The 12,445-nt window shown below is 52.3% G+C and overlaps 1 protein-coding gene across 1 annotated transcript in view; it reads left to right on the forward strand.

The window, feature by feature from the left end:
- Positions 1 to 147: 147 nt before the first annotated feature.
- ETH_00032060 (kringle domain-containing protein, putative) overlaps positions 148 to 12,445 on the forward strand; it is a gene marked incomplete at both ends in the record, with an annotated part of 13,066 nt that continues 768 nt past the window's right edge. Inside the window, 8 exons of the mRNA XM_013378074.1 lie at positions 148 to 760; positions 970 to 1,081; positions 1,278 to 1,877; positions 2,311 to 2,527; positions 4,314 to 5,094; positions 7,761 to 9,381; positions 10,707 to 11,557; positions 12,129 to 12,397. Of these exons, the coding sequence (XP_013233528.1) occupies positions 148 to 760; positions 970 to 1,081; positions 1,278 to 1,877; positions 2,311 to 2,527; positions 4,314 to 5,094; positions 7,761 to 9,381; positions 10,707 to 11,557; positions 12,129 to 12,397 (5,064 nt within the window). The remainder of the gene's footprint in view (positions 761 to 969; positions 1,082 to 1,277; positions 1,878 to 2,310; positions 2,528 to 4,313; positions 5,095 to 7,760; positions 9,382 to 10,706; positions 11,558 to 12,128; positions 12,398 to 12,445) is intronic.

Genomic DNA, 12,445 nt, shown 5'->3' on the forward strand with positions numbered 1-12,445 from the left:
CAGACGGGGCCCCCGCCGTCGGGGGCCCCCTCGGGGGCCCCCTCGGGCGCGGCGACGGAGGCCTCCGGGGGCGCCCGGGGGGGGGCCCCGGGGGCCCCGCGGGGGGCCCCCAAGGGGGCCTCCGGGGACCTGAGCTCCGTGTGGCTGATGACCTTCCACAGCTCCTTCGAGGGGCCCCTGCTGCAGCTGCTGCCGCTGGACACCACTGCAGCAACTCCGGAGTTCAAGTACACTGCGCGGGAGTGGTACGCGTTGGGGGAGGAGCAGGTGCTGGAGCCTTCGGTGGTGGGATCGGCGGGATCGTCTCTGGGATCGGCGGGATCGTCTCCGGGCCTCAGCAGCTTCGCGCTCGGCCCCGCGGCCACCCCGCAGCAGCGCGCCTTCGCGCTGCGCAACGTCTCCGTGGACGAGGAGACAGGGGTGCTGACGCTGCGGCTGCGGGACATCCAGGAGGAGACTGTCTCCTTCCAAGTTGTGGGGACTGGGATCGTCTCCAGCACCTCCACGAGTGTCTCCTTCCGCGTCGCATGCAGGGACGGCCACTTCTACAGCGCGGGCATGTGCATGCGCTGCCCCACAGGCACTTTCAACAACTTGGCCCTCGTCAAGGAGACTCCCCAAGTCCACTTCTCCAGCTGCAGAAAGTGTCCCCCCAAAAAGGGGACAGTTGCCGAGGGCTCCACCAGCCAGGACCAGTGTCTCTGCGCCAAGGGCTACCACAAGGAACAGGGGCAGTCCGAGTGCACCCCCTGCCCCGCCGGTCCGCTAGGGTTTAGGGTTTAGGGTTTAGGGTTTGGGGGAGGGGCGACGGGGGACGGGGCGGGGGGCGGGAGGGAGGAGACTCGGGGACGCAGGGGAGCGGCAGAGGGGGAGAGAGGGCGCGCGGAGGCACTGAGAGGCCGTTTGGGGCTTAGGGTTCAGGGTTTAGGGTTTAGGGTTTAGGGTTTAGGGTTTAGGGTTTGCGTGCAGGGTGGTACAAGGACACTGTGGGGGACACGGGCTGCACTGGGGGCGGCTGCCCAGCAAATTCAGTGTCCCACGTTGAAGGCGCTGTCTCCTCAGACGACCGGCACTGCTCCTGGTAGGGTTTAGGGTTTAGGGTTTAGGGTTTAGGGTGTAGGGTGTAGGGTTTGTCTTCCGTTGTCTCCCCAGTGTCCCCCCGCCCAGCCCGTCGACCCCGTCCCTGCGCATGCAGCAGCAGCAGCTGCCGCCGCCGCTCCGCCGCCGCTGCAGCACTGCTGCTGCTGCTGCTGCTGCTGCTGCTGCTGCTGCTGCAGCCTGCCGGGCTACTACGCAGTGCACGAGGAGGAGGAGCTGCGGTGCGTGGAGGTGGAAGAGGGACACTTTTCGCTGGGGGGCTTCAAAGCTGTCCCCGTGAAGTGTCCCCCCTTCACCTCGACAAGTGCTGCAGCAGGACTTGCTGCAGACCTGAGCCACTGTCTCTGCAAACCCGGCTACCAGCCCGCAGCCCCCGAGGCCCTCGGAGACCCCAGCAGCGCAGCAAGTTTGCTGCGGCGGTGGCTGCTGCTGCACCCGGCGTACGCGGCGCTCGGAGACAGCCAGGTGTGTGTGGGGTGCGGAAGGAGACACTTCAAGGGCCGGGTCTCCGCGGAGGCCTGTCTCCAGTGTCCCCTGCACTCCTTCGCCAGCAGCTCGGCCCCCACTTCGAGGGACAGCTGCAGCAACTGTCTCCCCGGCTTCTACCCCACGGCCAGCCAGGACCTGCCCTGTGGGGCCTGCAAGCCCCACCACTTCTGCGTGGGATCCGATCCCCAAGGAGACACTTTGAAGCCCTTCGCCGGCGACAAAGTCCCCTGCAGCCCCAACACCCTCACCGTCGAACCCAACCACGAGAACAAGTCCCCGCACAGCTGCATGCAAGGCCCACTGTCTCCTTCTCCTTTTTGTTCCTTTTTCTTTTCCTTTTCTTTTACGCTTTCGTTCTTTTGTTCTTTCGTTCTTTTATTCTTTTGTTCTTTTATTCTTTTCTGCTTTTACTCCTTTACTCTTTTATTCTTTGTTCTTTTGTTCCTATTGTTGTTGTTGTTGCTGTTCTTTTGTTTTTCCTGTTTTCTCTCCGTCTTTGTTTCTGTTTCTACTTCTGTCTCTCTTTTTGCTTTTGTTTCTGTCTCCAAACGGTCCCCACTCCCAAATGCAAATCCAACTAAAAACACAAGCATAAATCAAACCAAACTAAGCCAAATCAAATCAAATCAAACCGAATTGAATCAAATCAAATCAAATCAAATCAAATCAAACTAACTCAAATTAAATTAAATCAAATTAAATGTGAAAGTTGGAATGTCTCAGGTGCGCGGCGGGCTACGAGTACGCGGGGCTGGACAGCGTGAACCAAAAGGTGGTGTGCAGGCCCGTGGAGCTGGGATCGTTCAAGGAGACAGTTGGGAACGTCTCCGGGATCGAGTGTCCCCCCGGCAGCAACACCGTGCAGACAGCCTCCACCTCCCTCGCAGACTGCGTCTGCAGCGCGGGCTACTACCTCGACCAAAACACCAAAACCTGCGAAGTAAGGAGACAGTTTGAGGAGACAGTTTGAGGAGACAGTTTGAGGAGACAGTTTGAGGAGACAGTTTGAGGAGACAGTTTGAGGAGACAGTTTGAGGAGACTGTTTAGAGGAGACAGTTTAAAGGAGATAGTTTAAGGGAGACAGTTTGAAGGAGATGTTTTGGAGGAGACATTTGGGAGGAGGCAGTTGAATGCGGACAGTTGTGAGGAGACAGTTGCGAGGAGACAGTTGTGAGGAGACAGTTGTTGGGGGACGGCATTGGGGAGACAGTTGTGGGTAGAGACTTGGGCAGAGACACTTATGAGGAGACACTAATCAAGAGGAGACACTAATAGAGAGGAGACACTATTATAGAGGAGACACTATTATAGAGGAGACACTATTATAGAGGAGACACTATTATAGAGGAGACACTAATAGAGAGGAGACACTATTATAGAGGAGACACTATTAAGGAGGTACACTAATACAGAGGAGACACTATTAAAAGGGAGACACGGATAAAGGGGAGACACTAATAAAAAGGAGACACTAATAATGAGGAGACGCTAATAATGAGGAGACACCGATAAGGGGGAGACACCGATGAAGAGGAGACAGTATTAAAGGGGAGACACTAATAAAGAGGAGACACTACCAAAGAGGAGACACTAATAAAGAGGAGACAGTATTAAAGAGAAGACACTAACAACGAGGAGACACTAGCAACGAGGAGACACTAAAAGCTAGGAGACACAAATAACAAAGAGTCACAAATAGCAAGGAGACACTAATAAAGAGGAGACGCAAACACCAAGGAGACACAAATAACAAGGAGACATAAATAACAAGGAGACACTGAGAACAAGGAGACACTAACAACTAGGAGACACGAATAATTAGGAGACACTAACAAGTAGGAGATACAAATAAAAAGGAGACACTAAAAGTCCTTCGCCCCAACTAAAAGGGATAACCTGCCGGGCCTTACTTGTTTGGACACAGTTGGCGACAGTTGGAGACAGTTACAGACAGGCAACTGGAGACATTTGGGGACACTTAGAGACAGTTGGAGACAGGAGACAGACAGTTGGAGACATTTGGGGACACTTAGAGACAGTTGGAGACAGATGGAGACAGTTGGAGACAGATGGAGACACTTAGAGACACTTGGAGACAGCCAACGGGGACAGTTGGAGACAGTAGGAAACAGTTAGAGACAGTTGGAGACAGTTGGAGACAGGCAATTGGAGACACTTGGAGACACTTGGAGGCACTTAGAGACAGCTAGAGACAAATGGAGACAGTTGGAGACAGATGGAGACAATTAGAGACAGTTGGAGACAGATGGAGACACTTAGAGACCGTTGGAGACAGGTGGAGACACTTAGAGACAGGTGGAGACAGTTGGAGACAGGCAATTGGAGACAGCTGTCTCCAGCTGGAGACAGCTGGAGCCAGTTGGGGCCACTTAGAGACAGCGAACGGAGACAGTTGTCGCCAGTTGTTGGCAGTTGGAGACAGTTGGAGACAGTTTTGGAGACACTTGGAGACAGTTGTTGCCAGTCGTTGGCAGTTGTCGCCTGTTGGAGACAGTTTTGTCGCGGTTGGAGACAGTTGTGCCGCAGTTGGAGACAGTTGTGCCGCAGTTGGAGACAGTTTTGCCGCAGTTGGAGACCTTTTTGTTGGCAGTTGTTGGCAGTTGGAGACAGTTTGGAGACAGTTTGGAGACAGTTTGGAGACAGTTTGGAGACAGTTTGGAGACAGTTTGGAGACAGTTGCTGGCGGGTGTCCGCGTCTGCGCAGCCGTGTCCCGTGGGCTACTACTGCCTGGGGGGCCTGGACCCGAAGACGGGCCTGCACCGGAGTCTCTCGAAGTGTCCCCAAGACACGACGACTGTGGGGTCTCTGAGCAGTTCGAGCAGAGACTGTCTCTGCGCGCGGGGCTTTTACCGGCTGGGATCGGGATCGGGATCGGGATCGGGGGGCGAGAGCAGCAGCTGCAGCAGCTGCAGCGTCAACTCCTACAAGGACTGGATCGGCAACGAGGCCTGCAAACCCTGCAGCGAGAACTCGGGGACAGACAGCACAGGCTCCACTTCCTCCTCCCAGTGTCTCTGCCGCCCCGGCTACTTCTACGACAGTCTCCTCCGCGAGTGCCTCGCATGCAAGAGTCCCCGCAGGTACTGCCCGGGCGGCGCGGAGGACTGTCTCCCGAAAGGAGACACTTTGCTGCGCGAAGGAGACACTTCGCTGCAGCGGGGAGACAGTTTGCTGCGGCGGGGAGACAGTTTGCTGCGGCGGGGAGACAGTTTGCTGCAGCGGGGAGACAGTTTGCTGCAGCGGGGAGACAGTTTGCTGCAGCGGGGAGACAGTTTGCTGCAGCGGGGAGACAGTTTGCTGCAGCAGGCAGACAGTTCGCTGCAGAAAGGAGACGGCTTGCTGCAGGAAGGAGACGGCTTGCTGCAGAAAGGAGACACTGCGGACCCCGAGTGCGTCGCGGGGAGGAGACCCTTGCCCCCCGTGGACTGCCCCAAGTACACCCGCATCATCGAGGGCTTCGACACGCCCTCTTCCATCGACGACTGTCAGCCCCTGCTGCTGCTGCTGCTGCTGCTGCTGCTGCTGTCTCCTTTTGCTGCTGCAGTTGTTGCTGTTGTGGCTCTGCGGCAGCTGTTGTTGTTGTGTTGTGTTGACGCGGTAGTTCTACTGTCTCCTTTTGCTGCTGGGGATAAGAGAATTCTACTGTCTCCTTTTGTCCCCACAGCTTCTCAGCTGTCTCCAGAAGCTCTTTTCGTCCCTCTTTTTGTCTTCCTTCTTATCTCTTTTTGTCTCTCTTTTTGTCTCTCTTGCTGTCTCTTTTTGTGTCTCTGTCTCCGTCTCTTTCTGTGTACCTTTTTGTCTCTCGTTCTGTCTCTGTTTTAACCCCTGTGCATTTTTGCATTTTTATTTACCCCTTTGGAGACACTTTAACGCATTTTTAACATAGACATTTACACCTTTATTTATTCATTTGGAGACTCTTAAATGAACATTTAAATGTGAATGTTTGCTCCTTTATTTGTCTATTTGGAGACACTTTAATCCACATTTAAATACAAATGCTTCCATCTTTATTTATTTGTTTGGAGACACTTTTACGCATTACTCATTTGGAGACACTTTTACAAATACACAAATGTGTTTCATATTTCTTTATACATTTAGATTATATCTACCTTTAATTTTTTGTTTTTATTTTTAAAATAAATATTACATTTGGATTTATTTATTTACATTTATTTATTTACATTTATTTATTTACATTTATTTATTTACATTTATTTATTTGTATTTATTTATTTGTATCTATTTATTTGTATTTATTTATTTGTATTTATTTACTTGTATTTATTTATTTGTATTTATTTATTTGTATTTATTTATTTGTATTTATTTATTTGTATTTATTTATTTGTATTTATTTATTTGTATTTATTTATTTGTATTTATTTATTTTTATTCCTTCAAATGTTTGGGGTATGAGTGTGCGAGTAAACGCACAACATGATGCAAAATAAACGAATAGAAAACTAGAATGATAAATGAAAAAAATGAAATAAAATACAATAAAACAAAATAAATTAAAACAAAATAAAATAAAACAAAATAAAATAAAATAAAATAAAATAAAATAAAATAAAATAAAATAAAACAAAATAAAATAAGATAAAATAAAATAAAATAAAATAAAATAAAACAAAATAAAGTAGAAGATACAAATGCAAATAGACATAAACAAATGCAAAAAGGCAAGAATAAGTGCCTCATGTTGAATAAGATAAAAAGGGACACTTTGAACACAAGCTTCTCAATTTCGCAGAAGTGTCTCCTTTTTTGTCTCCTTTTTTGTCTGCTTCTTTTTCACTTCTGCCTCTCGGCGGAGCCGAAAGGAGACCCTTCGTGTCTCTCCGCAAAACAACAAACAAAATAAACAATTAAAAAGGCAAAATGAACAAACAAATTAATTAATATATTAATTTGCTAATTTGTCTGCTTATTTATTTATTAATAAACCTGCCGAAACACATACAACTATACATGATCACTGCTGCCGTCCCCGTGGTACCTGCAGCACATCAAGTGTCTCCATTTTGTCTCCATTTTGTCTCCATTTTGTCGCATTTGTGTCCATTTTGTCGCATTTGTGTCCATTTTGTCGCATTTGTCTCCATTTTGTCTCCATTTTGTCTCCATTTTGTCGCATTTGTGTCCATTTTGTCGCATTTGTGTCCATTTTGTCGCATTTGTCTCCTTTTTGTCTCCATTTTGTCCCATTTTGTCTCCATTTGTCTGCATTTTGTCGCATTTGTGTCCATTTTGTCGCATTTGTGTCCATTTTGTCGCATTTGTCTCCATTTTGTCTGCATTTTGTCCCATTTTGTCTCCATTTGTCTGCATTTTGTCGCATTTGTGTCCATTTTGTCGCATTTGTGTCCATTTTGTCGCATTTGTGTCCATTTTGTCGCATTTGTCTCCATTTTGTCTCCATTTTGTCTCCATTTTGTCGCATTTGTGTCCATTTTGTCGCATTTGTGTCCATTTTGTCGCATTTGTCTCCTTTTTGTCTCCATTTTGTCCCATTTTGTCTCCATTTGTCTGCATTTTGTCGCATTTGTGTCCATTTTGTCGCATTTGTGTCCATTTTGTCGCATTTGTCTCCTTTTTGTCTCCATTTTGTCCCATTTTGTCTCCATTTGTCTGCATTTTGTCGCATTTGTGTCCATTTTGTCGCATTTGTGTCCATTTTGTCGCATTTGTCTCCTTTTTGTCTGCATTTTGTCCCATTTTGTCTCCATTTGTCTGCATTTTGTCGCATTTGTGTCCATTTTGTCGCATTTGTGTCCATTTTGTCTCCTTTTTGTCTCCATTTTGTCCCATTTTGTCTCCATTTGTCTGCATTTTGTCGCATTTGTGTCCATTTTGTCGCATTTGTGTCCATTTTGTCGCATTTGTGTCCATTTTGTCGCATTTGTCTCCATTTTGTCTCCATTTTGTCTCCATTTTGTCGCATTTGTGTCCATTTTGTCGCATTTGTGTCCATTTTGTCGCATTTGTCTCCTTTTTGTCTGCATTTTGTCGCATTTGTGTCCATTTTGTCGCATTTGTGTCCATTTTGTCGCATTTTGTCTCCGTTTGTCTGCATTTTGTCGCATTTTGTCTCCATTTGTCTGCATTTTGTCGCACTCGTCTCCATTTCGTCCACCGGTGCAGGCAAGTGCGAGCGGGGCTACGCGTTCAAGTTCGTGGACGCGGCGCGGGGCGTGAAGGTCTGCGAGGCCTGCAGCGAAGGCTCCTACAAGTCCTCCGTGCAAGACATCAACTGCAACGGGCTCTGCGGAGTCTCCGCGACGAGTCTCCCGGGGGCGCAGTCGCAGGCGCAGTGCTTCTGCGAAGAGGGCTTTTACTTCGCGGCGGGGGCCTGCCACGCTTGCCCCGACGGGGCGGTGTGCCGGGGGGGACTGTCGGACTTGGCGATAAAGTCCCTTTTAGGAGACCCCTCGTTCGCGGCGATCGGGGCGGAGGACCACGTGAAGCCGTACCCGCAGGCGGGGTTTTTCTTGGAGAAGATAAAGGAGACCCTGGTGTCTCCGTCGGACTGGCGCTTCCTGCAGTGCCCCATCCCCGGGGCCTGCCTCGAGTTCGGCGGCTGCGCGGAGACCATGGGGGACTTCCTCTGCAGCGAGTGCCGGCCCGGCTTCACCAACGGCTTCGGGCGCAACGAAGTCTGCAGGGCCTGTCCGGAGACAGTCTCCAACGCGCTGCTGTTCGTGGGGTACCAGCTGGGCCTTTTGCTCTTCAACGTGCTGATGGCCTACATGAACGTGGCCGCGGGGTACAACCGCAGGTCCATCCACTCCATCGTCATTAAGATTGCGACGAACTTTTTGACTTGTCTCTCCGTGCTCGGAGTCGTGGACTTTGCGAAAATCCGGTTTCCGGAGTGGGTCAGCAGCTTCACCAGCACTGTCTCCGAGTCGATGACGCAGAAGGACTCGAGCTCGCGCTTCTTCGCCATCGAGTGTCTCCTTCGGCGGGGCTTTGCCCTCACCTTCGCGGACTCCTTCTTTTACTCCATGCTCTTCTACGCGCTGCTGCCCGTGGGCCTTCCCGTCCTCGCCACCTTCCTCATATTCTTCTGTCTCCGCCGCTTCCAGCAGTACTGCAGGGGCTCCATCAAAAAGAGACTGTCTCTGCTCGCGGAGACCGAGAAGTTCGGCCTCAACAGTCTCTCCCGCCAACTCCGCGACAAGTTCCAGGAGGACAGGGCCTTCATGATGTTCCGCTACATCCCCATTCCCGGAGACTCTCCCTGGCGCCGCTGGGCCAAGTTTGTCGAAGACATGATCCCCATTTACGTCACAGTTTTGTTCTTTCTGCACACTGCAACAACCAGAAACATGCTGAGTCTCCTCGACTGCAGCGTCATAGACTACGGGGCCCCCCACGGGACCAAGTCCCTTTTGCGCGCCGCCATGAGTGTCCCCTGCAGTCTCCAGCCGCGGAGCAGCTACTTCCGGTACTTCTTGCTCGGGATCGTGGGGATCGCCGCGTGGGGGATCGGGATCCCCCTTGTCTCCTTTTCCGTGCTCTATGCCAACCGCAAGAGACTCAACAGCAGGGAGACCCGCCTCAAGTTCGGCTTTCTCCACAACGGCTTCGTCCGCAGGTTCTGGTACTGGGAGACAGTTGTTTTTGCCCGCAAGCTCTGCGTCTTGGTCATCTCCGCCCTCAGCAGCAGCACTGTCTCCAACTGCAGCAGACTCTGGCCCGCCTCCGTCATCGCCGTCATCTTCAACATTTACCACCTCCGCTCCCAGCCCTTCGACAAGAGGTCTCCTTCCTGTCTCCTTTCCGCCTCCTTCCCGTCTCCTTTGTTGGCTTTTTTCCTGTCTCCTTTCCGCCTCCTTTCGGGCTCCTTTCCGCCTCCTTCCTGTCTCCTTTCCGCCTCCTTCCTGTCTCCTTTCCGGCTCCTTTCGGGCTCCTTTGCTGTCTCCTTTCGGGCCCCTTTGCTGTCTCCTTTCCTCTCTCCTTTCCTGTCTCCTCGCCCTCTTTGCGCTCCCCTGGCTCCTTCTTTCAAACCTTCTCTTCTGTCTCCTTGGGCTCTTCTCTCTCCTTTTCTGTATTCTCTTCTGTCTCTTTTGACTATTCTCTTCTGTTTCTTTTTCATTAGTCTCTTCTCTCGTTTCTTCTCTATTCTCTTCTGTATTTTTTTCTCTATTCTCTTCTTCTGTCTCTTTTCTCTATTCTCTTCTGTCTCTTTTGACTATTCTCTTCTGTTTCTTTTTCTCTATTCTCTTCTGTCTCTTTTTCTCTATTCCCTTCTTTCCCTTTTCTCTACCATTTTCTGCCTCTTTGGACTATTCTCTTCTGTCTCTTTTCCACTACTATTTTCTGTCCCTTTTTCGCTGTTCCCTTCTGTCTCCTTTGCACCATTCTGCTTCTTTTTCTCTTTCATCTTCTGTCTCCGTCTCTTTTTCTCTATTCTCTTCTGTTTCTTTTTCACCCTTATTTCTGTCTCTTTTGCACTATTATATTCTGTCTCTTTTTCTCTATTCTGTCTCCTTCTTCGTAATCTCTCTTTTGTCTCCTCCTTAATATCTCTTCTGTCTCCTTCTTCTTATTCTCCTTTGTCTTATTCTTTGTTGTCTCCTTTTCCCTATTATTTTATGTCTCCAAGTGTGTCTAACTATCTCCAAGTATCTCCAAGTATCCCCAAATGTCTCCAAGTGTCTCCAAGTGTCTCCAAATGTCCTTGAGCGTTTGGTTTCGATCCCGGGATCGAGTTGTCTGGGCACCCCAGAGGGTGTCTCCTCGCGGCGAGGTGTACGTACAGCCGGACTGCGCGTCCGCGAGTCTCCTTTTGTCTGCAGAAATTACTCCACCTTGGACAACCTCGAAAACCACAGCATGTCCATTTGGACCTTCACAATCTGCATCATGCTGGTCCGTCGCCCTCCAAACCCTCATTTAGGGTTTAGGGTTTAGGGTTTAGGGTTTAGGGTTTAGGGTTTAGGGTTTAGGGTTTAGGGTTTAGGGTTTAGGTGACCGGAGTCCCGGCGCGCCGCCCTCCCCCGAAGGGTCCCGCTGCCTGGGGCGCGTCCCTCTCCGGGTGCCGCGGCCGAAACCCTGATTTAGGGTTTAGGGTTTAGGGTTTAGGGGTGGAGGTCGGTTGGGCGCGCAGGCGATATCGGGCTCGGACTTTCCGGTGAACGTGAACCTGGCGCTGGCGCTGGTGGTGGGAGTCGCTCTTTTGTTGTTTGCACTCGAAGTTAGCGTGAACTTGGCGTTTGCATACTTCGACAGTGTGCGCGCCAACAAAACCTTTTTCAAAGTCCCCTTGGTGGGGTTGTTGTTCCGGAGCTTCGCGCGGTGGTCGGCGACGCGGAAGAGCTGGGAGCCGATCGTGGTGTACGACGTGGAGGGGGACTTGATTCGGCTGCTGGCTGCGAAAAGGAGACAGTCTCCGTGGAGACAGTCTCCGTGGAGACAGTCTGCGTCGGGGATCTCGGGGCTGGAGAGACAGTACTTCCTCAAGGTCATGGCGGAGACACTTGGCTTCGCCGTCGTGCACATGAGGCTCGACGTGATCCCGGGGACTTTCCTGGAGTTCGTGTTGCGGCTGGGCTTTGCTTTTCACAAAGTGGAGGAGGAGACACAAGAGTGCAACAAGTCCCTGAACGCCATTGCGGGAGGAGACATCTCGATGCTGGCGGAGTGGTCGCTGCAGCAGCACCAGCGGCTGCAGCGCAGCCGCGGCGGCGTCGGAGACAGAAAAGGAGACACTTCCGACCGCCTCGAGGGCTTCTTCGCCCAGGTCGAACGCAGGCTCGCCAGGGAGACCCGCAGGGCCCGCAAAAGGAGACAGACACTCGACGCCGACAGGCTCAGGGACCTCGAGGCCGGCCTTTCCGACGGAGACACTTCTTCCCGCTCCTCCGACTCCCTCGACTCCCCTCGCGCCTCCTCCTCAGACACTGCCAAGGAGACAGACACCCCGCGCCTCCCCAGTCAGACGCCCCTCCCTCCCCTCGCCTTCCTGTCTCCCTCCTGTCTCCTCAGGCTGTCTGTCTCCTTCTGTCTTTCCCTAGGCTGTCTCCTCACTGTCTCTGCAGTGTGCCTCCTTTGTGTGCGTCTCTTCGTGTCTCTTGGGGTTCTGCTTCCACCGGTCTCCAAAGTGTCTCCAACTGTCTCCTTCCGCCTCCCCTGTCTCCGAAGTGCCTCCTTCCACCTCCGCCTCTCGCCTCCCATCTCTCTCCACCTCCCCCATCTCCGAACTGTCTCCCTCCACCTCCCGCTGTCTCCCGCTGTCTCCCGCTGTCTCCCGCTGTCTCCTCCCACCTCCCTGCTCCTCCCCTATCTCCAAACTGTCTCCTTCCACCTGCCCCCGTCTCCCTCGCCCCCCTCTCTCTTCCCACCCCCTTTAGTCCCCTCCTGTCTCCTCCCCCCCCGCTGTCCCCTCCTGTCTCCTCCCCCCCCGCTGTCCCCAACTGTCTCCTCCCCCCCCGCTGTCCCCTCCTGTCTCCTCCCCCCCCGCTGTCCCCAACTGTCTCCTCCCCCCGCTGTCTCCCGTCCCCGCAGCGCCGCGCGCGCAGCGCCTGCTGTCGGAGCTGAGCCGCGAGGAGCAAAAGGAGACAGCCTACATCTTCGACAACGAAGTCATGGGCTGCGGCATGGCCCTCTCCGAGTTGTACCTGTCTCTTCTCAAGCTGCAGCTCGAAGACGCAGCAACAATCAGCCAGCAGTACGAGATCTTCCGCGTCCAGAAGCTCGCCTTCCAGCAAAGGAGACACCAGGCCCTCCAGCTCCGAAACCGCAAACTCCGCCTCATCAAAGCCGCCCTCCAAACCGTCCGCCACGGCCCCCCCGGGGGCCCCCAGGGGGGCCCCCAGGCGGGC

Source organism: Eimeria tenella, genomic scaffold (assembly GCF_000499545.2).
Source record: "Eimeria tenella Houghton genomic scaffold, Eth_scaff72, whole genome shotgun sequence".
Classification (NCBI taxonomy): Eukaryota; Apicomplexa; class Conoidasida; order Eucoccidiorida; family Eimeriidae; genus Eimeria; species Eimeria tenella.